Raw genomic sequence first — 23,592 nt, forward strand, 5'->3', positions numbered from 1 at the left:
GACTACTACTAGAACTGGAATAAATAACAAGACTACTACTAGAACTGGAATAAATAACAAGACTTCTACAAGAACTGGAATAAATAACAAGACTACTACTGTCACCGGAATAAATAACAAGACTTCTACAAGAACTGGAATAAATAACAAGACTACTACTAGAACCGGAATAAATAACAAGACTTCTACAAGAACTGGAATAAATAACAAGACTACTACTGTCACAGGAATAAATAACAAGACTACTACTAGAACTGGAATAAATAACAAGACTACTACTAGAACTGGAATAAATAACAAGACTTCTACAAGAACTGGAATAAATAACAAGACTACTACTGTCACCGGAATAAATAACAAGACTTCTACAAGAACTGGAATAAATAACAAGACTACTACCAGAACCGGAATAAATAACAAGACTTCTACAAGAACTGGAATAAATAACAAGACTACTACTAGAACTGGAATAAATAACAAGACTTCTACAAGAACTGGTATAAATAACAAGACTTCTAGTAGAACTGGAATAAATAACAAGACTACTACTGTCACTGGAATAAATAACAAGACTTCTACAAGAACTGGAATAAATAACAAGACTACTACTGTCACTGGAATAAATAACAAGACTTCTACAAGAACTGGAATAAATAACAAGACTACTACTAGAACTGGAATAAATAACAAGACTTCTACAAGAACTGGAATAAATAACAAGACTACTACTAGAACTGGAATAAATAACAAGACTTCTACTAGAACTGGAATAAATAACAAGACTACTACTGTCACTGGAATAAATAACAAGACTACTACTGTCACTGGAATAAATAACAAGACTACTACTAGAACTGGAATAAATAACAAGACTACTACTAGAACAGGAATAAATAACAAGACTTCTACAAGAACTGGAATAAATAACCAGACTACTACTGTCACTGGAATAAATAACAAGACTTCTACAAGAACTGGAATAAATAACAAGACTACTACTAGAACTGGAATAAATAACAAGACTTCCACAAGAACTGGAATAAATAACAAGACTTCTACTAGAACTGGAATAAATAACAAGACTACTACTAGAACTGGAATAAATAACAAGACTTCTACAAGAACTGGTATAAATAACAAGAACACTATCAGGAAAAAACAACCAAGCTGTGCCCAAATGCTGACCTGTTAGAGAAGGTTTTTTCAGTACCATTCAACAGTTCATGTTGGAGAGAACATTGTTTTGGAACATTACAGGTGGATAGTTCACCAGACGGCTCTCGAGCCAGACAGAAACAGTTGAGTCATCCGTATCAACCAAAACAAACAGCCAAACGTTGCTCATGGTTATGCAGTTTGACCTATTAGAAAGGGCTGTTCAGAACTGTTAACAAGTACTAGTTGGAGACTGTGTATAAGAACATGACAAATGGGATTGCTCATCAAGCCCTCTTGAGCCAGACAGAGACAGCTGATTCAAGTACCAAACACAACCAAACTCTGTGCATAACTCCCAAATAGCACCCTATTGCCTACATAATGCTCTACTTTAACCAGAAGCCTATGAGCCCTGGTCGAAAGTAGTACACTATATAGGGAATAGGGTGCTATTTGGGACGCAAAATAATAATTCCCTAGGCCCTAGAGCCAGATGGACCTTTTTATCAGCCTCTACATGTAATCACTGCCTATAAACCACAATGTAAAGGGTTTACTGTGAATCTGACAGTACCTTACAGGCAGCTCGGTGGCAAGTCAAATTTTGTACTTCATATAACAGTACACCTACTGTAATATAAATACGGTATCAAAGCAAGTACTGTGTAATAACACACGGTACAATACCTTAACATATACTGTATTATACTGTAAAAAATAAAGTGAATGCTACTGCAATCGTAATGAACTAATGAATGGATGAATTAATGAATGGATGAATTCATGAAATTCATTAAGGGGAGGGGTTTCTATTTCACAGTATTTTACATTAGCAAGCAGGTTGACTGCTAAGTAAAGTGTTTACGCATTACAGTATATGGATTAATATTTGGTGGTTTATATCACTTACACTTCTAGAGGCCTTGACAAAGGCTTCCAAACTGGCAGCGACGACAGTGCAAAACAGACCAACAAAACAGACCAACAAAACAGACCAACAAAACAAGGTTGAAGACTTGCTGCCACTCCAATCTGTCCCCTACTGTATCTGTCCCCTACTGTGGGGCACTATAACCACATAGGAGTTAAACTGCTACAACATTCTCACTTCCAGGTGCAACAAATATAGCCTATTACAAGGAACGCCTCAAAATATGTTAATTAGCCAGAAACAACAATACCATGCACCCACTAGTGGTCAAAAGGTTTTTGGCGCTCCAAAGCTTAGGTACGATACTGTATTCTGTGGGTTGGAATTACAGTACCATTTGAAATACAGCAATTCTATGACCCGCCCACAACATTTTCACACAATGCACCATCATTTACAGTATGCTGCAGTAAAACATTTCAGAGTATTTTACTGTTGAAAATACCCCAAATTACCATATAATTTACCGTTTTCCGTTACAGTGCAGATTATGATTATGGTTCTCCCCAGACCTGACTGCCCTTAACCAACACAAAAACATCCTATGGCGTTCTGCATTAGCATCGAACAGCCCCCATGATATGCAGCTGTTCAGGGAAGCTAGAAACTATTATACACAGGCAGTTAGAAAAGCCAAGGCTAGCTTTTTCAAGCTGAAATTTGCTTCCTGCAACACTAACTCAAAAAAGTTCTGGGACACTGTAAAATCCATGGAGAATAAGAACACCTCCTCCCAGCTGCCCACTGCACTGAAGATAGGAAACACTGTCACCACTGATAAATCCACCATAATTGAGAATTTCAATAAGCATTTTTCTACGGCTGGCCATGCTTTCCACCTGGCTACTCCTACCCCGGTCAACAGCACTGCACCCCCCACAGCAACTCGCCCAAGCCTTCCCCATTTCTCCTTCTCCCAAATCCGTTCAGCTGATGTTCTGAATGAGCTGCAAAATCTGGACCCCTACAAATCAGCCGGGCTAGACAATCTGGACCATTTGTTTCTAAAATTATCTGCCGAAATTGTTGCCACCCCTATTATTAGCCTGTTCAACCTCTCTTTCGTGTCGTCTGAGATTCCCAAAGATTGGAAAGCAGCTGCGGTCATCCCCGTCTTCAAAGGGGGGGACACTCTTGACCCAAACTGCTACAGACCTATATCTATCCTACCATGCCTTTCTAAGGTCTTCGAAAGCCAAGTCAACAAACAGATTACCGACCATTTCGAATCTCACCATACCTTCTCTGCTATGCAATCTGGTTTCAGAGCTGGTCATGGGTGCACCTCAGCCACGCTCAAGGTCCTAAATGATATCTTAACCGCCATCGATAAGAAACATTACTGTGCAGCCGTATTCATTGATCTGGCCAAGGCTTTCGACTCTGTCAATCACCACATCCTCATCGGCAGACTCGACAGCCTTGGTTTCTCAAATGATTGCCTCGCCTGGTTCACCAACTACTTCTCTGATAGAGTTCAGTGTGTCAAATCGGAGGGTCTGCTGTCCGGACCTCTGGCAGTCTCTATGGGGGTGCCACAGGGTTCAATTCTTGGACCGACTCTCTTCTCTGTATACATCAATGAGGTCGCTCTTGCTGCTGGTGAGTCTCTGATCCACCTCTACGCAGACGACACCATTCTGTATACTTCTGGCCCTTCTTTGGACACTGTGTTAACAACCCTCCAGGCAAGCTTCAATGCCATACAACTCTCCTTCCGTGGCCTCCAATTGCTCTGAAATACAAGTAAAACTAAATGCATGCTCTTCAACCGATCGCTACCTGCACCTACCCGCCTGTCCAACATCACTACTCTGGACGGCTCTGACTTAGAATACGTGGACAACTACAAATACTTAGGTGTCTGGTTAGACTGTAAACTCTCCTTCCAGACCCTTTTCAAACATCTCCAATCCAAAGTTAAATCTAGAATTGGCTTCCTATTTCGCAACAAAGCATCCTTCACTCATGCTGCCAAACATACCCTTGTAAAACTGACCATCCTACCAATCCTCGACTTTGGCGATGTCATTTACAAAATAGCCTCCAATACCCTACTCAACAAATTGGATGCAGTCTATCACAGTGCAATCCGTTTTGTCACCAAAGCCCCATATACTACCCACCATTGCGACCTGTACGCTCTCGTTGGCTGGCCCTCGCTTCATACTCGTCGCCAAACCCACTGGCTCCATGTCATCTACAAGACCCTGCTAGGTAAAGTCCCCCCTTATCTCAGCTCGCTGGTCACCATAGCATCTCCCACCTGTAGCACACGCTCCAGCAGGTATATCTCTCTAGTCACCCCCAAAACCAATTCTTTCTTTGTCTGCCTCTCCTTCCAGTTCTCTGCTGCCAATGACTGGAACGAACTACAAAAATCTCTGAAACTGGAAACACTTATCTCCCTCACTAGCTTTAAGTACCAACTGTCAGAGCAGCTCACAGATTACTGCACCTGTACATAGTCCACCTATAATTTAGACCAAACAACTACCTCTATCCCTACTGTATTTAATTTATTTATTTATTTTCCTCATTATTTTTATTTCTACTTTGCACATTCTTCCATTGCAAATCTACCATTCCAGTGTTTTACTTGCTATATTGTATTTACTTTGCCACCATGGCCTTTTTTGCCTTTACCTCCCTTATCTCACCTCATTTGCTCACATCGTATTTAGACTTGTTTATACTGTATTATTGACTGTATGTTTGTTTTACTCCATGTGTAACTCTGTGTCGTTGTATGTGTCGAACTGCTTTGCTTTATCTTGGCCAGGTTGCAATTGTAAATGAGAACTTGTTCTCAACTTGCCTACCTGGTTAAATAACGGTGAAATAAAAAATATATAAAAAATAAATGAATAATTTCTTGTAGTACAATGGCTGAGGACTAAGGCAACAATAAACTGAGCGCCAGTCTGTTTGTGCTATCACGCCAACTCTCTGTCACTCATTGTCATGACAAACACTGTTTTGCACAAACAGATAGGGGATCAGGTTAGGGCCACAATATGAAACATATAGGACCATTGTCGTCTTACCAAGAGGCTCAGCTCTCCTGGTGTCATTGGGGGTCTTCTTACAGATGTAGGGTAGAGCAGACTCACAGGACAGACTCTGCCACTGGTGCCCCCCAGAGTTATACACTCCACACTGCCTGTTGTCCTGCAGAGGGCTGGATGATAGGCCTGGGAGAGACCAACACAGGTAACGGGGGAGTTACAGGTAGAAAGGGAGGAACGTTGGACTAGTTTCAAACACACATTTCTGGCTCCCACCACTGCTACAGCAGGAACTTCTTGATTCACACCGCTGAGATCCATTTGACTGGACCGGTTTGAGCAAAATGGCCAGAAACTCCACTTCAGAGGACTACATGAAGATATTACATATTATCACTAATGCCAATGCTGTTCATTCACATCGTAAAGGAGGAATCTGGGCCTTGGTGTGGGAGTGAAAAGGTTGGAGAGCAGAAAAAACTCTCTTACCTGAGGTGAAGTTGACTAAGGACAGAGGAGCTCCATCAGACCACTGCCACCCTGTTCTCTCACTCAGATGGTTCAGTCCAATCCACACCATCACCCCCACGTCAGCCAACCGCTCTGAAAGACACAGAACCAAACACATGAACACCACTAACTCTGGGCAATACATCTTGTCCTGAATAAGGAAAACTATGAACACAAGTCCGTTTTAAGGCATAATACCTCACCCAAGAGTTTATCGTTTATAGAGTTTATACAGTATGTGTAGCTCAGACCAAACCACCCACCTTGTCTCCTTTCCTGACTAAAAGTTGAATTAAAGTTTTACATTTTGAAATAGAACTATTAAATATAGTGGTAAAATAGTTCAAGAGACGAGTTGTCATACCTCTGATGTACATCTGTTCAGTGAGGTCAGTGATGCTGAGTAGACTTCCTCCCTGGGCCAGGCAGGAGGAGTCGGCCTGGCTCCACGTCAGGATGGTGTACAGGTTGAACTGGTAACACGCACGGCTCTCCTGGTTCGAGTCCCAGAACGTATCGCAGCTCAACTCTGAAGGCAGAGACAAAGACATTTGAATATTATCATGGTTGTTTTGTTTCAAAGAAATTTGATCAAACCCACACTGTACAACAATACTGTTGTGTGTGTGTGTGTGTGTGTGTGTGTGTGTGTGTGTATATATGTGTATGAGTGTGCATCACCTTGACTGGGACAGAAGCCCCATTTCTCATCCTGGTCGTATCGACTGGTGGTGGCACACCAGCGATGGTGGTCCTCGCGCCCCTCTGCCGTGCACTCCGAGTACCACTTGTTGTTGTATTTGAACGGGAGGGCACAAGGCATGCCGTGGGCATTACCCAACAGTGTGTGGATCTCTACAGAGAAAAAAATGGTCATTACCCCCTTCTTTGGGCTCATTTTCACAGTCATATAGTGAGCCAGTCTGTTCGTTTTCTTATGTAAGTGATGATTGGCATTTGCACGGCTGCATTAATATCAAAACAACTGTGTCTCAATGAAACTGTCTTTGTAGAAAGAGGACAGTCAGTGCATGTCACTACTATAATATACTAGGTATGCTAGTGGTGCGCGGGTTGACTCATAACCCGCAGCCCTCCGCGGTTATATCCGCAGGGCGCGTGGGTTTAGTGTCATGAAATATTGTGTGGATGAAGGACGGGTGGATGGCGGGCGGCTGAATAAAGAGAAAACAATGCATTTAAAATCCAGAACTGTATCCTTCTTATGCAATTCATATGTATAGGCTACAATGAGGATTTTCTTGTATTTGTTTTGTCTCGCGTTAGTGCGTAGGCTAGCCTAAGCCTAAACATTAGGGCCTAACCGTAGGGCGCCAAATACACACCAATTGCCAAATGCTTTTTGGAACAACGTCGGAGCTTAATTCAGTAAGAAAAAATCTGCCAAATGGAGAGTTCAAATGAACTAGAAGGGAGGGCCAGAACAGTAGTCTAATGTTTTGGGGAAGTTTTGGTGAAGTGATAAAACAGTATTACAGCAGTGCTGGCTATGTTATGATGATGGTGAGGCTCTACACAAATTTTGAGTCACAAGACGGGGACTTCAAAATGGCTCGTCAAGGTAACTGTACTGTTCAGATGGGTTAAATGTGATAGCAGGTCATCTGAACCCCTCACTACATCTGAACTTCTCATATAGCCTAATAATATGAACTACGATATGGATTACAATTATGAATATTAAGGCTATACGCACTACAGGTTACACACATAGACACTCAAACATGCAAATTGGCAGAGTTATTATTTATTTGGACATCACACATTATAGTCTTACTCTTGTACAGACATCATATACACTCTCATTATATCCTATCCAATATCATACACATCAACCTACTCAGATTTGTTACACACATAACTTGTCTCAATTTCCTAACATCTGTGGCATTGGCTCACAGGCAAACAGGCAAGGGAATAAAAAAAATATTGCTAGAACCTATTTCTTGAATTCTAAATATCAGACATTTGAAAGCTCTAGTTTTGACCTTCATAATACCTCAGATGGCAGTAACTTTACAAGCACTAATTATGGTCAATTTAGCCTGAGAATAGTATCTAGTTATGGTAAGGGGTGAAATAAGTATAGCTAGATATAATTGTAGCGGTTTGGCAGATTACATAAAAAAGAAGATCAGTCTTTACATGGCTAAAGGGAAAGGAATATAACATATACTGTTTACAGGAAACTCACTCTACATCCTTAGATGAAGTTGAACTTACAGGTAACAAATTATCTCATCATTATGGTAGGACACTATAACACAGTGTTAAGTACCTCAATGGACCATAAATGTAATCACTCTACAAACTATCATCACCATGCGCTTAAGGAAATAACAAATATTATGGACACATTAGAAATAGTGGATATTTGGAGACTAAAAAAACCCGACCTAGTGAGATATATATATATATATATATACTTTCCTGTCTCTTTCTCTCTTGCATCAAAGGTTGAAAAAGTTTTAATAGGAGACAGAATGCGATAGGATCATCATCTAATTGGCATTCCCATAACTCTTATTGATTTTCCACGTGGACGGGGATATTGGAAATTTTATCAAAGTTTACTGGAGGACAACTTATTTTTAACTAAGACAATATTATTTATAACTGAATTTGTCCAGTATAATATAGGTTCAGCAAATCCCCTTATTGTTTGGGATACCTTTAAATGTACCATCAGGGGTCATTCAATTCAATATTCATCCATATTAAAAAAGCAGTTTCTGGCTAAAGAAACAAGACCATGAACTAATAGTACAGGTAGATAGCAATAAAAATGATACTACAGAGATAGAAAATCAGTTAAGAGGTTAAACAAAAAGAACTTGAGGAACTTATTCAAGAACAATCTAATGTAATCTATTACAAAAATAAAGCAAACTGGATGGAATATGGAGAAAAATGCACAAAATTCTTCCTGAATCTCCAATACAGGAATGCTAACAAAAATAATTGGCAGAAACTCGTTACTGAAGACGGAGTCATCTATGATTCTCCAAATGATATTTTTAAAAAAGGAAACTAATTATTTTAGGCAGATGTTCTCTTTCCCGTCTCATCCTCTCCCACTGAATGAAGATTACGGAAAGGAATTCTTTACAAATAATATAAAACATGGAAAATTAACAAATGTACAGAAAGATCAGTGTGAAGGCCAAATTACAGAGGAATAACTTTTTGAGGCTATTAAATCCTTTCAGTCTGGAAAAACCCCAGAGCTTGATGGCATACCGGTAGAGGTATATCAAGTATTTTTTGATATAATAAAAGCTCCATTGTTATATTGTTTTAACTACTCCTATAGAACTGGTAGTCTGTAGGTACTCAGCAGGAAGGTCTGATTTCTCTACTTTTAAAACAAGACCCAGATTGGAAATATTAAGACCCAGTCTATCTAAAAAACTGGAGGCCCCTTACATTTCAATGTTGTGATGCAAAAATACTAGCAAAATGCATAGCACTCAGAATTAAAAGGGTTTTACCAGGTATTGTTCATCCTTATCGGACAGGTTTTTTACATGGACGATACATTGGAGATAATATACGACAACTACTAGAAATAATAGAACATCATGAAACATATAAGAAGCCAGGAATGGTATATATAGCGGATTTTGAAAAGGCATTTGATAAAGTAAGACTGGATTTTATTTATAAATGTCTGGATTTTTTCAATTTTGGTAATTCTCTTATAAAATGGGGAAAAATAATGTATAGCAACCCCAGGTGTAAAATAGTAAATAACAGCTACTTTGTCAAGAGAAGTTAAACAAGGGTGTCCGCTGTCACCATATCGATTCGTTATGGCCATCTAAATGCTATTCAAATCAGATCCAATAACAACATTAGAAATCCAAGGCTTAAAAACAAAGGTGTCCATGTATGCCGATGACTCAAGTTTTATGTTAAGTCGACAAGCTAGATCCCTGCAATGTCTCATTAAAGATAACATTACTGTACTCTCTGGACTAAAACCTAATTATGATAAGTGTACAATATGTGTACAATATGATAATGATTTTTTTTAAACGTTTTATACTGTCAAGAGGATTAAAACAAGGCTGTCCATTTTTTTTTAATAAAAATAAAACTGAACTCTGCACACTGACTGTAGGTGTAGAACTTCTCATATAGCCTAACAATATGAACTTCTGCTAAATCTATTATTTATTGCAGTAAAAAGATACACCAATAGTGATTGGGGGAAAAGAATCCATACAGTTACATATCGGGATACTATTTTTGAAGATATATCGTATCGTAAGCAATATACATTTTTTTACATTGAATTGCAATAAAATCACAGTATTGACTCGTAATACATATAGAACTGTGAGAATCGCAATACATGTCGTATCGGCAATTATGTATCGAGGAGGTCAGAGACCTGGCAGTGTGGTGCCAGGACAACAACCTCTCCCTCAATGTGAGCAAGACAAAGGAGCTGATCGTGGACTACAGGAAATGGAGGACCGAAACAGGCCCCCCATTAACATTAACATGGCTGTAGTGGAGCGGGTCGAGAGTTTCAAGTTCCTTGGTGTCCACATCACCAACAAACTATTATGGTCCAAACACACCAAGACAATCGTGAAGAGGGCATGACAACACCTTTTCCCCCTCGGGAGACTGAAAAGATTTGGCATGGATCCCCAGATCCTCAAATAATTCTACAGCTGCACCATCGAGAGCATCCTGACCGGTTGCATCACCGCCTGGTATGGCAACTGCTCGGCATCTGAGCGTAAGGCGCTATAGAGTGTAGTGCGTACAGCCTAGTACATGACTGGGGCCAAATTTCCTGCCATCCAGGACCTATATACTAGGCAGGGTCAGAGGAAGGCCCCCAAAAAATTCAAAGACTCCAGTCACCCATAGACTGTTCTCTCTGTTACCGCACAGCAAGCGGTACCAGAGCGCCAATTCTAGGTCTAAAAGGCTCATTAACAGCTTCTACCCTCAAGCCATAAGACTGCTGAACAATTAATCAGATGGCCACCCTGACTATTTACACCCCCTCCCCCCCTTTGTTTTTACACTGCTGCTACTCCCTGTTTATTATCTATGCATAGTCACTTTACCCCTAGCTGCATGTACAAATTACCTCGACTAACCTGTGCATTGACTCGGTAGCGGCACCCCCTGTATATAGCCTTGTTGTTGTTATTTTATTGTTACTTTTTATCAAATTGTTTACTTTAGTTTATTTAGTAAATATTTTCATAACTCTATTTCTTTAACTGCATTGTTAGTTAAGGGCTTGTAAGTAAGCATTTCACGGTAACGTCTACCGGTACACCTGTTGTATTTGGCGCAGGTGCCAAGTAAAATTTGATTTGATTTGATAATAGCGTATTGTGAAGTCCCTGGCAATTCTCAGCCCTACCACCAAATGTAAACAGGAGTGGAGAAATATGATTTACTTTATTCAGCATCTTGAGAGAATGAATGCGTGGTTAGGAACCGTCTGTAAAGGTGCTATCTTTTTCAGCATAATAAAAGCTGATAGTATTTCAACCACATAGAATATGCATCCAAAACTAACTGAAATCTTATCAAAAACATGTTGGGTCATTTTAACAGCTTTAAATTTTCTTAAAACTGATTTAATTTTGAAATTCTGCAAATTGCATTTTCTCCCCGGTCCCTAAATGTCTTTGCCGTGCAAGAGAAGCAGGAACGAAAGAGAACAGAGAAAACAAACTTTATCGATGTCAACTACATTGAAGCATTTATTCTATAAATGTATGACATTATTCTGATGAGCAAGGGTTTATTTAGTCTTCTAGGGCAACAAGTAATGACCAAGAGTAGCTGCATGTATCTAACTACAGACAAGTTCATTGACTGACAAATAGTCTACCAAAATGTAAGGAAATTATAAGCAGTAACATATGCCTATCTAAAAAGGTCCGTCCAAAAAATCGTTCCACCTTCTCTGACTGTACAGCGCATTTTCTATATTGCGGGTTAGGGTCGGGTGGTTACGAATGGGTTGTTAGCAATTGCGGACGGGTGCAGGTGAACAAAACAGTTGACCCGCGCATCACTAATGTTGACTACTTACCCTCATAAGGATAGGCACATGGCCCCTCCCCCGGTGTAGAGTACCTCCTCCACTGATGATAACTGGCCCTCTTGACCACCACCAGGCGTCCAGCCACGGACAGCTTCAGCTGGGACGCCCCGTACAACGTATTCCCATTGCACCTCCACCACAGGGTCCGGAGGGGTGAGTCACACTCGAAGGTGCCCAGGGGCTGGGTGGAGTCACTGATGTTCAGGCCCAGACAGAGGCTGCTACCCAGATTGAAGAGGCGGTGGCGAGACACCCACTTCCACAGCATACGGCGGGTGGGCCTCTCACAGCTCTCCAGGACCAGGTTAGAGGAGATGCAGCGCTTCAACTGGGTACTCTCCATGATGAACAGACCCTTGTCTGGGAATAGAGGGATTGATGGGTGGAAATGTAGGGTAGTGGTGAAGAATAATAGCATATTCTACTGAAAACTCTACTATGCTCTCTCTACGACACTAATATTGGTGTTTGTGCACTAAAAGGACCTGTTTTAAGGCTTCTGTATGCTTTGGTTCTGCTGGACCGAACGAGTGTGCTTGCATACTCTCTTAAAAGACCTTTGCTTGAGAAGCCGTAGCCAGCATACACTTCCTCAAAACAGTCCAGATATCTGTCGTTAATTTTGACGTTTTTGCCGAAATCTTAGTTGCACGATTTTAAATCCAACTAAGCTGTTTGGTGCAGTATTTCTCAAGTAAAGAAATGGCACGAATACGAGTAATCTATTGTTGAATGGCAACAAACACTTTATTGAAGAATCCCTACTGCTGCCCATTCACCGACGAAGGGGTGTAGACTTCGGCTCCAAACTTCGGCTTGCCTCTAGAAAATGTTTTGTGTGCACGAACGGCCGAAACTGTTCCGAACGGTTTATTGTTCAGAGCCCATCCTTGTCATTCTCCTATACAGATGTCTGAAACAAGTGTGAATGTTTACAGGCTGATCAAATGTATTATTAGTCATTTGCATAATAACATTACAATAACAACATTACTACTAGCCTAGATTGTCATATCCAATAAACATTTCAAATTCAATGAGACTGGAGACTAGAGTTTAGGTCATCGGACAGACCTACTCCCTGGGCCCAATCAAACAACATGTCTGAGCCTGTTTCTCTCTCTCTCTCTGTGTGTATGTTTGTGTGCCTAGTTAAATAAAGGTTCAATTAAAATCAAATTAAAATATGTGTGTGTCCTCCTGTCATTCCTTTTTTGTGTGCATAATTTCATGACCCAATTTGAGCTATTTCCTGTTTACACCAGGGAAATCTACACTCTAGAGCCTATAGTTGCTATACTGTGCAAAGAGTCTATCCATGGTTACATTTACCTGACCCGAATCTGTCCGTCCCTCTACCCATAACAGCATCAATGTTGACGTTTTATTCTTTCTGACCTTTCCAATCTGATTCAGAAGCCTGTTGGTCACATGATGAGTCCATTCATTAATTGATCATGCATAATATGGACAACGTGTTCTTATTACGAAACCATTTTGCAGTACTTCCAGTCCAGATTACACAACAATTTAACTATCTTGTCCTATATTGTTTATTGTATTTGTCCATAATCGAAACCGAGGATAATACAAAGCATCTCGCCATGCATCCAGCGGCGCAGCGCTGTAGCCTACAGAAGCCTATGCAAATATCTTGTCTTGTATACAGTATACCACACTTACATACACAGGGAAACAATCCAGTTTTTCTTATTGTAGACTTCCTTGTCCTGACTTGCATGACTGACCTATCATTTCTAATTATATAAAATAAAACCTGGATAGTAGGTTACTAGTGGACTCATGTTGATGTTCGATGCAGCCTGAGCTGAACTTACTGTAGAGTTCGGAAAGATCTTTCTTCTCCAACACCACATCGTCTTCAATCGCACAGTCGCAGTTATTCACAAACACTATTGCACAGATTAACAAGAGAGATTCTGTACAGCGTGATAAATATATTCTCATTTCGACGACAAGTTGCGGAATAAAAAGGAAACAGTTCCGTGGTTGTTTTCCTCCTGGATAACTTTCCGAAAGTTTGGTTAATCGCGACGTCACGGCCCAAGGTCTCTGCGGGGTAGTAAAGGAAGCATAGCCTAAATTTCTTCCAGACAATTTTTTGGGGCGGGGGTCGGATTTTATGGTTTTTACACACGTTTTAGAAGAACACCGATAGTCTATTTCAAATAATACTCAACAATAGGCTTACATCATTTACACTGGTCGATAATAAATCAAAACATGACGAACATGATGATGTGGCAACAACTCAAAAGTTCAACTTTATTTTTGCGCCTTACATTGAAGTTAATCCATTATTCTTCTCAAAATGATTCCAATCAAGATTACATCATTCAAGGCTCAGCCTCGATTCAAAACCCAAAACAAAACTTTTATAACACAAAAAACATGAAACATTATTGCAGTAGTATCAAGCCATCTCAGTTTGTTCTCAGTTTTAGGCTACCTATGTCCCAAACCAAAATCTATCAAAAAACGTAAAGATGTAGGATCATAATTTGAGCCAGTTTGCTACAGCAGGAAAATAATCCTGCAGAAACCAGAAGTGTAAATAATTATGTGAATTACACATGGATATTGTTGTAGAGGTTTACATATTTTTCGTAAGGGAAAATCAAGTCTGAAATTTCAAAGCGGAAATTACAAACTTCAGAAACCTTTTTAAACCTCAAATACACAACAATTTTGACATTTCCTGCACTGCAGGAAAGTTCTCCTGCAACGGAGTGATCAAATTAAGATCCTAAATCTGTAACAATCTAAATGGGAAAATCCAGTGTTCAGTTCAGCAGAGTGTTTGTACCAGAGAGCAGCAAAATCAAAGTAATTTCATTTAGAGATAATTCATAGCTAGACATTCCATTTTCTGTCTGCTGATATGAGATAGCATCCCTGAAGAAGATCCAGACCTTTTGGAGTGATACAATGTTGTACATTGTGGTGTTTACAATTTGTCCTTACACCACACACACACATACACACGCACACACACACACACTGATGTCACCATCAGCAGCCATCCATTGAATGAATATCAACTTTCGGTCCTCCTGCACTTTTATAAGTTACATTTTTAAATGTTGATGTGGAGCTTCTAAACAGAGGGTTTGTACCCTGTGGGAAAGAAAAAAACGGTTTAACAATAAAATTCTACAAGAATTTAAAAGCAATTGACATTAGACAGAGCAAATGAGGACAAGGACACCATCTTACCGACTGCCATTTAGCCTTTGCCCTCTCGGCCTCAAACTTGGCGACCTCATTGCGGTCGTGGACTGAGATCAACAGCTTCCACACCCCCAGCAGGATGAGGCCGATGGTGAGGATGGACAGAGAGACCCCCAGTACTATCATAGCTATGTTGGGGGGCTCAGGACAGTCTGGAGGGATGGAGAGAGAGAGACAGACACACAGTTACTTCCGTAGTCATCACAGGTGTAATTGTAATAGCAAGTTTTTTTTAGCACACTTGGCGAGATAAATTCGTTGCTCATTACAGTAACCGTTACCCTGGTTGTGATAGAAATGGGGAACTTTTATGCTAATGTTACAAATATATATTTTATATTACAGTGATCATTACAGTGATCAGACTCATCATTTGCTCCCGAGTGGCGCAGCGGTCTAGGGCACTGCATGTCAGTGCTTGAGGCATCACGACAGACACCCTGGTTTGATTCCAGGCTGTATCACAACCAGCCGTGATTGGGAGTCCCATAGGGCGGTGCACAATTGGCCCAGTGTCGTCCGGGTTTGATCGGGGCCGTCATTGTAAATAAGAATTTGTTCTTAACTGACTTCTGTAGTTAAATAAAGGTAATAAAAAAATAAATGTGGAAACAGATCATTAGGCATTCTGTTTCCAAGGTTTCCCACTGAGATTTTCACCTCTGCCTGTTAACTGATTCACTGTATGTATTGACCCAGTCCCATTCACTAAGCCCCTTTACCAGTTGCATTACTTACATTCGAGAAAGGACTGTAATAAAACGATTCGCCATCAATGTCTACTTCCACTTAAACGTCTGGCCTCGTTCCTTCACTTACAACACCTTCATTCTCTCACTGTTCGTACTTTTATGTGACGTTCAAAAACCTTTCGGTGAATCTGGCCCCAAGGTTTGGGCGTTGACCTTACCGTACATCTTTAGATTATAGACAGTGCTCCCTGCGCCTCCAGCCACCACACTGAAAGAGATGAAGCAGTTGTTCTCACTCTTTAGGGTACACAGCGTGGACCGGCTCTCATCGTATTCTGAAAAGGAATGTGGACACGTACACAGCTATGAAGATAGGGATGAATGAATAAGCCACATATCAACTTCCCTCTGCATTGTAATAGGACGTAAGAGGATACCCTCCTCTCTATTCTGCTGCCAATATGATTCCCATATCAAAAGCCAAGATCTATGTTGTGTGAATGTGTGTGTGTCACACCATTGTATTTCACATCTGAGTCCTGAAGATCTGGTGCGATAATCAGATACACCTCTCAGCTTGCATTAGTGTGAGCGGGTTCAAAATAAGCTCCCCTTTATAGGAACAAACCCTCAGAGTCAGGTCCTTGTATTTTCAACCAGCACCACAATAGACCCGTCTGTAGGACATGGTAAATAATATGTTCCCCTTTGTCTAGTGTCAGGTGAACACTGGACCAAGACAGTGTTCTGATGGAGAGGGAGAGGGTTGAAGAGAGAGTGAAGATAAGGGCAAAGAGAGACACTTGATGCAGGACGGGCCAGAATACCTCGAGATCTCTGACCCGTGGGGGAACTTTACATGCTAGTCTGTTCAGTACCCACGCAGGACAAACAACGTGGGGCGATCATATTAAGCAGGGAGGAGGAAGGGCCAGGCAAGGGAAAGTTCCCCCAGAAACGTCTTCATCAGGGTTGGCAAGGAAACAATGTCCCCATTGGTTGCAGGAATAGTCCGGCATCAAGAATAGCAATCACACATTTGATTAATACAAGTGGTCAATCTGGACAGGTCGGTGTAACGCTGTTTCAGCTGTCACTCTCTCTCTAGTTCTCATTTCACTCTTCACAATATTCATTTGAATCTTTTCAGTCATGATTCGGCTACTCTTGTCTATAAACAGCTCAGACAGAAAGACAGACAGGTAGGAGTAACTGACCTGTGGAATTGTTGACGAAGATGTGAGGGACGCTGCACCTTTGGACACACTCCTCTGTGGCCTCGTCTTCTGCTTGTAGATGACACTCCACACAGGTCCTGAGGAACACACACACACACACACACACACACACACACCCACACCATCTGTCACGTGTTGAGTGACTTAACAGGAGGGTTATTTGTGTCCCCTGATAAAGAGTGAACAGAAGAAGCCTTGGCCAGATTTCAGTTTGTTCCTGAGGCTGCTCTCTCTCTCTCTGTGTGTGTGTGTAGTCTAGCACATAATGGTGGTGTCAGATGGACTGTGTGTGACAGGTCCTTTACAATGGAGAAAGGAAATACTCCAGCACTGTTGTTGGCTGTCTTTTGATGCCCTCAGGAACAAGCAGACAAATTCAGACAAGATGAGGTGAACATTATATCCCAGTACTGAAAAGAGGCGACAAACCTCGCTAGGGAAAAAAAAGAAGGAAAGACCGGCAAGAATCAATTAGTAAAATAAAAAAGCGAAGAGCTTCGCCATGCTGTAGGTAAACATGACTTGTTTTTATTGGACCTCAGAACAGTTTCTGCTGAACATGACCCAGGTTTCACAGGATGTGGGCTAGTGCGGAACAGGGACAAGGTTTCACAGGATGTGGGCTAGTGCGGAACAGGGACAAGGTTTCACAGGATGTGGGCTAGTGCGGAACAGGAACAAGGTTTCACAGGATGTGGGCTAGTGCGGAACAGGAACAAGGTTTCACAGGATGTGGGCTAGTGCGGAACAGGAACAAGGTTTCACAGGATGTGGGCTAGTGTGGAACAGGAACAAGGTTTTGCAGGTTGTGGGCTAGTGTGGAACATGACCCAGGTTTCACAGGATGTGGGCTAGTGTGGAACAGGAACAAAGGTTTCACAGGATGTGGGCTAGTGTGGCACAGGAACAAAGTTTCACAGGATGTGGGCTAGTGTGGAACAGGAACAAAGTTTCACAGGATGTGGGCTAGTGTGGAACAGGAACAAGGTTTCACAGGATGTGGGCTAGTGTGGAACAGGAACAAGGTTTCACAGGATGTGGGTTAGTGTGGAACAGGAACAAGGTTTCACAGGATGTGCGCTAGTGTGGAACAGGAACAAGGTTTCACAGGATGTGGGCTAGTATGGAACAGGAACAAGGTTTCACAGGATGTGGGCTAGTGTGGAACAGGAACAAGGTTTCACAGGATGTGGGCTAGTGTGGAACAGGAACAAGGTTTCACAGGATGTGGGCTAGTGTGGAACAGGAACAAGGTTTCACAGGATGTGGGCTAGTGTGGAACAGGAACAAGGTTTCACAGGATGTGGGCTAGTGTGGAACAGGAACAAGGTTTCACAGGATGTGGGTTAGTGTGGAACAGGAACAAGGTTTCACAGGATATGCGCTAGTGTGGAACAGGAACAAGGTTTCACAGGATGTGGGCTAGTATGGAACAGGAACAAGGTTTCACAGGATGTGGGCTAGTGTGGAACAGGAACAAGGTTTCACAGGATGTGGGCTAGTGTGGAACAGGAACAAGGTTTAACAGGATGTGGGCTAGTGTGGAACAGGAACAAGGTTTCACAGGATGTGGGCTAGTGTGGAACAGGAACAAGGTTTCACAGGATGTGGGCTAGTGTGGAACAGGAACAAGGTTTCACAGGATGTGGGCTAGTGTAGAACAGGAACAAGGTTTCACAGGATGTGGGCTAGTGTGGAACAGAAACAAGGTTTCACGGGATGTGGGTTAGTGTGGAACAGGAACAAGGTTTCACAGGATATGCGCTAGTGTGGAACAGGAACAAGGTTTCACAGGATGTGGGCTAGTATGGAACAGGAACAAGGTTTCACAGGATGTGGGCTAGTGTGGAACAGGAACAAGGTTTCACAGGATGTGGGCTAGTGTAGAACAGGAACATGGTTTCACAGGATGTGGGCTAGTGTGGAACAGGAACAAGGTTTAACAGGATGTGGGCTAGTGTGGAACAGGAACAAGGTTTCACAGGATGTGGGCTAGTGTGGAACAGGAACAAGGTTTCACAGGATGTGGGCTAGTGTGGAACAGGAACAAGGTTTCACAGGATGTGGGCTAGTGTGGAACAGGAACAAGGTTTCACAGGATGTGGGTTAGTGTGGTCAAGACATTTTCTATAAGTGTTGGCATCTCATCACTTTCAGTAGTATATTTATTTGCTGTACTGTCTACAGTCACTGTTGTCATGGCTGACACAGACGGCCTACAGTACCTTCAGAAAGTTTTCACACCACATGAGATTTTCCACAATCTGCATTTTGTGTCACTGGCCTACAAACAATATGCCATCATGTCAAAGCGGAATTATGTTTTTACAACATTGTACTAATGAATTCAAAATGAAAAGCTGAAATGTTGTGAATCAATAAGGTTTCAACCCCTTTGTTAAGTTCAGGAGTAAAAATGTGCTTAACAAGTAACATAATGGACGAACTATGTGCCCAATAATAGTGTTTAACATAATTTTTTTTAATGACTATCTCTGTAACTCCACACATACAATTATCTGAATGGTCCCTTAGTCGAGCAGTGAATTTCAAACACAGATTCAATCACAAAGACCAGGGATGTTTTCCAATGCCTTATTAATGACCTTTTGGATGGTAATACACACAGTCACTACAAAGATACAGGCATCCTCTCTAACTCAGTTGCTCGAGAGGAAGGAAACCGCTCAGGGATTTCACCATGAGGCCAATGGTGACTTTAAAACAGTTACAGAGTTTAATGGCTGTGATAGGAGAAAACTGAGGATGGATCAACAACATTGTAGTTACTCCACAATACTAACCTAAATTACAGAGTGAAAAGAAGGACGCCTGTACACAATACAAATATTCCTAAACATGCATCCTGCTTGTAATAAAGTAAAACAAAAAAACTACAAGTAAAACTGCTAAAAACGTGGCAAAGAAATTAACTTTATGCGCTGAATACAAAATGTTATGTTTGGAGCAAATCCAACACAACACATCACTGAGTACCAGTCTTCATATTTTTAAGCATGGTGGTGGCTGCATCATGTTATGGGAATGCTTGTCATCAGCAAGGACTAGGGAGTTTTTGGGGGGGATAAAAATAAATGGAATAAAGCTAAGCACAGGAAAAATCCTAGAGGAAAACCTGGTTCAGTCTGCTTTCCACAGACACGGGGAGACAAATGCACCTTTCAGCAGGACAATAACCTAAAACACAAGGTCAAATATACACTGGAGTTGTTTACCAAGACGACATTGAATGATCCTGAATGGCCTAGTTACAGTTTTGACTTGAAATCAGCTTGAAAATCAGTCAAGACTTGAAAATGGCTGTCTAGCAATGATCAACAACCAATTTGACAGAGCTTGAAGAATTTTTTAAAGAATGATGTGCAATCCAGGTGTGCAAAGCTCTTACAGACTTACCCAGAAAGACTCACAGCTGTAATCACTGCCAAACGTGCTTCTAATGATGCAGGGATGTGAAAACTTACATAAATGAGATATTTCTGGATTTAACTTTCAACACATTTGCAGAAATGTCTAAAAACAGGTTGTAACATTGTCATAATGGGGTAATGTGTGTAGATGAGTGACAATTTGTATTTATTTAATCCATTTTGCATTCAGTCTGTAACACAACAAAATGTGGAATAAGTCAAGGGGCATGAATAGTTTCTGAAAGCGCTGTATATAGTTGAAGTCGGAAGTTTACATTAAAACTCATTTTTCAACCACTCCACAAATTTCTTGTTAACAAACTATGGTTTTGGCAAGTCGGTTAGGACATCTACTTTGTGCATGACACAAGTAATTTTTCCAACAATTGTTTACAGACAGATTATTTAATTTATAATCTGTCTGTAAATGATTTCACTTATAATCTTCCAGAAAATGATGTCATGGCTTGAGAAGCTTCTGATAGGCTAATTGACATAATTTGAGTCAATTGGAGGTGTACCTGTGGATGTATTTCAAGGCCTACCTTCAAACTCAGTGCCTCTTTGCTTGACATCATGGGAAAATCAAAAGAAATCAGCCAAAACAATTGTAGCCAAGAAATTGTAGACCTCCACAAGTCTGGTTCATCCTTGGGAGCAATTTCCAAACGCCTGAAGGTACCACGTTCATCTGTACAAGCAATAGTACGCAAGTATAAACACCATGGGACCACAAAGCCATCATACCACTCAGGAAGGGGACTCATTCTGTCTCCTAGAGATGAAGGTACTTTGGTGCGAAAAGTGCAAATCAATCCTGGAACAACAGCAAAGGACCTTGTGAAGATGCTGGAGGAATCAGGTACAAAATTATCTATATCCACAGTAAAACGAGACCCATATCGACATAACCTGAAAGGCCGCTCAGCAAGGAAGAAGCCACTGCTTCCGAACTGCCATAAAAAAGCCAGATGTGCCAGATGGGGACAAAGATCGTACTTTTTGGAGAAATGTCTTCTGGTCTGATGAAACAAAAATAGAACTGTTTTGCCATAATGAACATTGTTATGTTTGGAGGAAAAAGGGGGAGGCTTGCAAGCCGAAGAACACCATCGCAACCGTGAAGCATGAGGGTGGCAGCATGTTGTGGGGGTGCTTTGCTGCAGGAGGGACTGGTGCACGTCACAAAATAGATGGCATCATGAGGGAGGACAATTATGTGGATATATTAAAGCAACATCTCAAGACATAAATCAGGAAGTTAAAGCTTGGTCGCAAATGGGTCTTCCAAATGGGCAATGACCAAACGCATTCTTCCAAAGTTGTGGCAAAATGGCATAAGGACCACAAAGTCGAGGTATTGGAGTGGCCATCACAAAGCCCTGACCTCAATCCTAAAGAAAATGTGTGGACAGAACTGAAAAAGAACGTGCAAGCAAGGAGGCCTACAAACCTGACTCAGTTACACCAGCTCTGTCAGGAGGAATGGGCCAAAATTCACCCAATTTATTGAGGGAAGCCTTCTGGAAGGCTACCCGAAACGTTTGACCCAAGTTATACAATTTAAAGGCAATGCTCCCAAATACTAATTGAGTGTATGTAAACTTCTGACCCACTGGGAAATAAATCATCCTCTCTGCTATTATTCTGACATTTCACATTCTTAAAATAAAGTAGTGATCCTAACTGACCTAAGACAGGGAAGTTTTACTAAGATTAAATGTCAGGAATTGTGAAAAACTGAGTTTAAATGTATTTGGCTAACTGTATATGACCCATTGGGAAACTGGACAGACGTGTGTTCTTCTTACCTAGCAGAGCTACAGGAGTCTCCACAGGTAGGGCACTTTTCACAGGTGTCTCCAGAGGCTCCAGGCATGGAACACACACACTTCCCGCACACACACTTCCCCCGTCCGCTGCACAGCGCTCCGTCCTCCGACACACACGTGTCCCTGCTGCTGCTGCAGTTACAGTACTCCCCCATCCAGCCGCTCTGACACACACACTCGCCGCAGTCACAGTCCCCGTGACCTACACACACACACACAAGAAAGTAACTACAGTATATCCTGAAAGTCATGTGTTATATTACTGTGTCACTGTGATGTCAGTACATTGTCTGTTTTCATCAAAAGAGGAAGAGGTGAAACCACAATGCTCATCATGGAAGTCCGTGTTTCGACCGTACGTACACACCTCCACAGAGGACCCCTCGGAACCTCACACACGAGAAGTCGTCACACTCGCAGTAGGCCCCGTAGACACGTCCGAAACTAGATGGGTGACACACACACTGGCCGCAGTAACACTCCCCTTGCCCGCTACAGGACTCCGGAGCGCCACTTTCCTTGCAGTTACTGCTCTGGACGCTCTCCTCCGTACACTCACACTTGGAACCCATGTACCCGGGATCACACAGACAGGAGCCACACTCCAGAGATCCCCGGCCCAGGCTGCAGTGGCTGCTGTTGGGCTCGGGGGTCTGCTGACAGGCACAGGAGCACAGGGACTCCAGGTCTACCTCCAGGGGGTCCTGAAAGCCCACCGGTTTCATGAGGAAACGCTGGGGACCGTCGAGACACTCAGAGAGTTCTACAGTCACGTTGAAGAAGACCTGGGAATCACAGAGATTGAAGGGTGGTGGATGTTATAGCATTCATGCTTTCAGGTGGCTGTATAGTCAGTTGGAAACTTGTTTACGACGAGGAAAAATATGGGAATATTGTTCTTGAATATCACTGACCAACTAACCAGCAAAAATGGGAACAAACCGTGTCTCCAGCTTTGACGTTGGAGCATTGGTTCTGTCCAGGTAGTACCGTCCCATCCTGACAGATCGCTGTGAAGGAGATCTGTAGATCCTCCGTGTCTCCTAGTACCTCCAGCTCTATCTCAGACCGCAGCTCCTGGAAACACAAAGGTAACCTATAATGGGGTCATGGTCAGGTCCTAGTCCTGTGTGTGTCTGTGTGCACGTGAGTGTGTGTGTGAGTGTGTGTGTGTGTGTGTGTGTGTGTGTCTGTGTGTGTGTGTGTGTGTGTGTGTGTGTGTGTGGTGTGTGCGCGTGAGTGGTGAGTCTGGTGTGCGCGTGAGTATGTGTGAGAGAGAGAGAAGAGAGAGAGAGAGAGATAGACAGAGAGTAGAGAGACGAAGAGAGAGTACAGAGACAGAGAGAGAGACAGAGAAGACAGAGAGAGAGACGAGAGAGAGAGAGAGAGAGAGATCAGAGAGAGGCGAGAGAGAGGAGAGAGAGCAGAGAG

At 41.9% G+C, this 23,592-nt stretch overlaps 2 protein-coding genes across 6 annotated transcripts in view; both read right to left on the reverse strand.

Moving 5' to 3' along the window:
* LOC109878169 (secretory phospholipase A2 receptor) overlaps positions 1 to 13,862 on the reverse strand; it is a 34,292-nt gene extending 20,430 nt beyond the window's left edge. For both annotated transcript variants that reach the window (XR_004209945.1, XM_031824389.1), the window contains exons 1-6: positions 13,555 to 13,862; positions 11,705 to 12,076; positions 6,289 to 6,462; positions 5,972 to 6,136; positions 5,587 to 5,700; positions 5,137 to 5,283 (exon numbers count right to left, since the gene is read on the reverse strand). Coding sequence is in view for 1 of the 2 variants with exons in the window: in XM_031824389.1 (XP_031680249.1) it covers positions 5,137 to 5,283; positions 5,587 to 5,700; positions 5,972 to 6,136; positions 6,289 to 6,462; positions 11,705 to 12,076; positions 13,555 to 13,684 (1,102 nt within the window). In the remaining variant the exon portion in view is untranslated. The remainder of the gene's footprint in view (positions 1 to 5,136; positions 5,284 to 5,586; positions 5,701 to 5,971; positions 6,137 to 6,288; positions 6,463 to 11,704; positions 12,077 to 13,554) is intronic.
* A 111-nt stretch (positions 13,863 to 13,973) lies between these two features.
* Positions 13,974 to 23,592, reverse strand: part of LOC109878192 (integrin beta-6-like) — a 24,173-nt gene continuing 14,554 nt past the window's right edge. For all 4 annotated transcript variants that reach the window (XM_031824393.1, XM_031824390.1, XM_031824392.1 and 1 more), the window contains 7 exons: positions 23,104 to 23,238; positions 22,529 to 22,946; positions 22,141 to 22,363; positions 16,878 to 16,975; positions 15,879 to 15,995; positions 14,954 to 15,120; positions 13,974 to 14,854 (listed from right to left, as the gene is read on the reverse strand). In XM_031824393.1, the coding sequence (XP_031680253.1) occupies positions 14,750 to 14,854; positions 14,954 to 15,120; positions 15,879 to 15,995; positions 16,878 to 16,975; positions 22,141 to 22,363; positions 22,529 to 22,946; positions 23,104 to 23,238 (1,263 nt within the window). In that variant the 3' untranslated portion in view covers positions 13,974 to 14,749. The remainder of the gene's footprint in view (positions 14,855 to 14,953; positions 15,121 to 15,878; positions 15,996 to 16,877; positions 16,976 to 22,140; positions 22,364 to 22,528; positions 22,947 to 23,103; positions 23,239 to 23,592) is intronic.

Source organism: Oncorhynchus kisutch, linkage group LG5, assembly GCF_002021735.2.
Source record: "Oncorhynchus kisutch isolate 150728-3 linkage group LG5, Okis_V2, whole genome shotgun sequence".
NCBI classification, from domain to species: domain Eukaryota; kingdom Metazoa; phylum Chordata; class Actinopteri; order Salmoniformes; family Salmonidae; genus Oncorhynchus; species Oncorhynchus kisutch.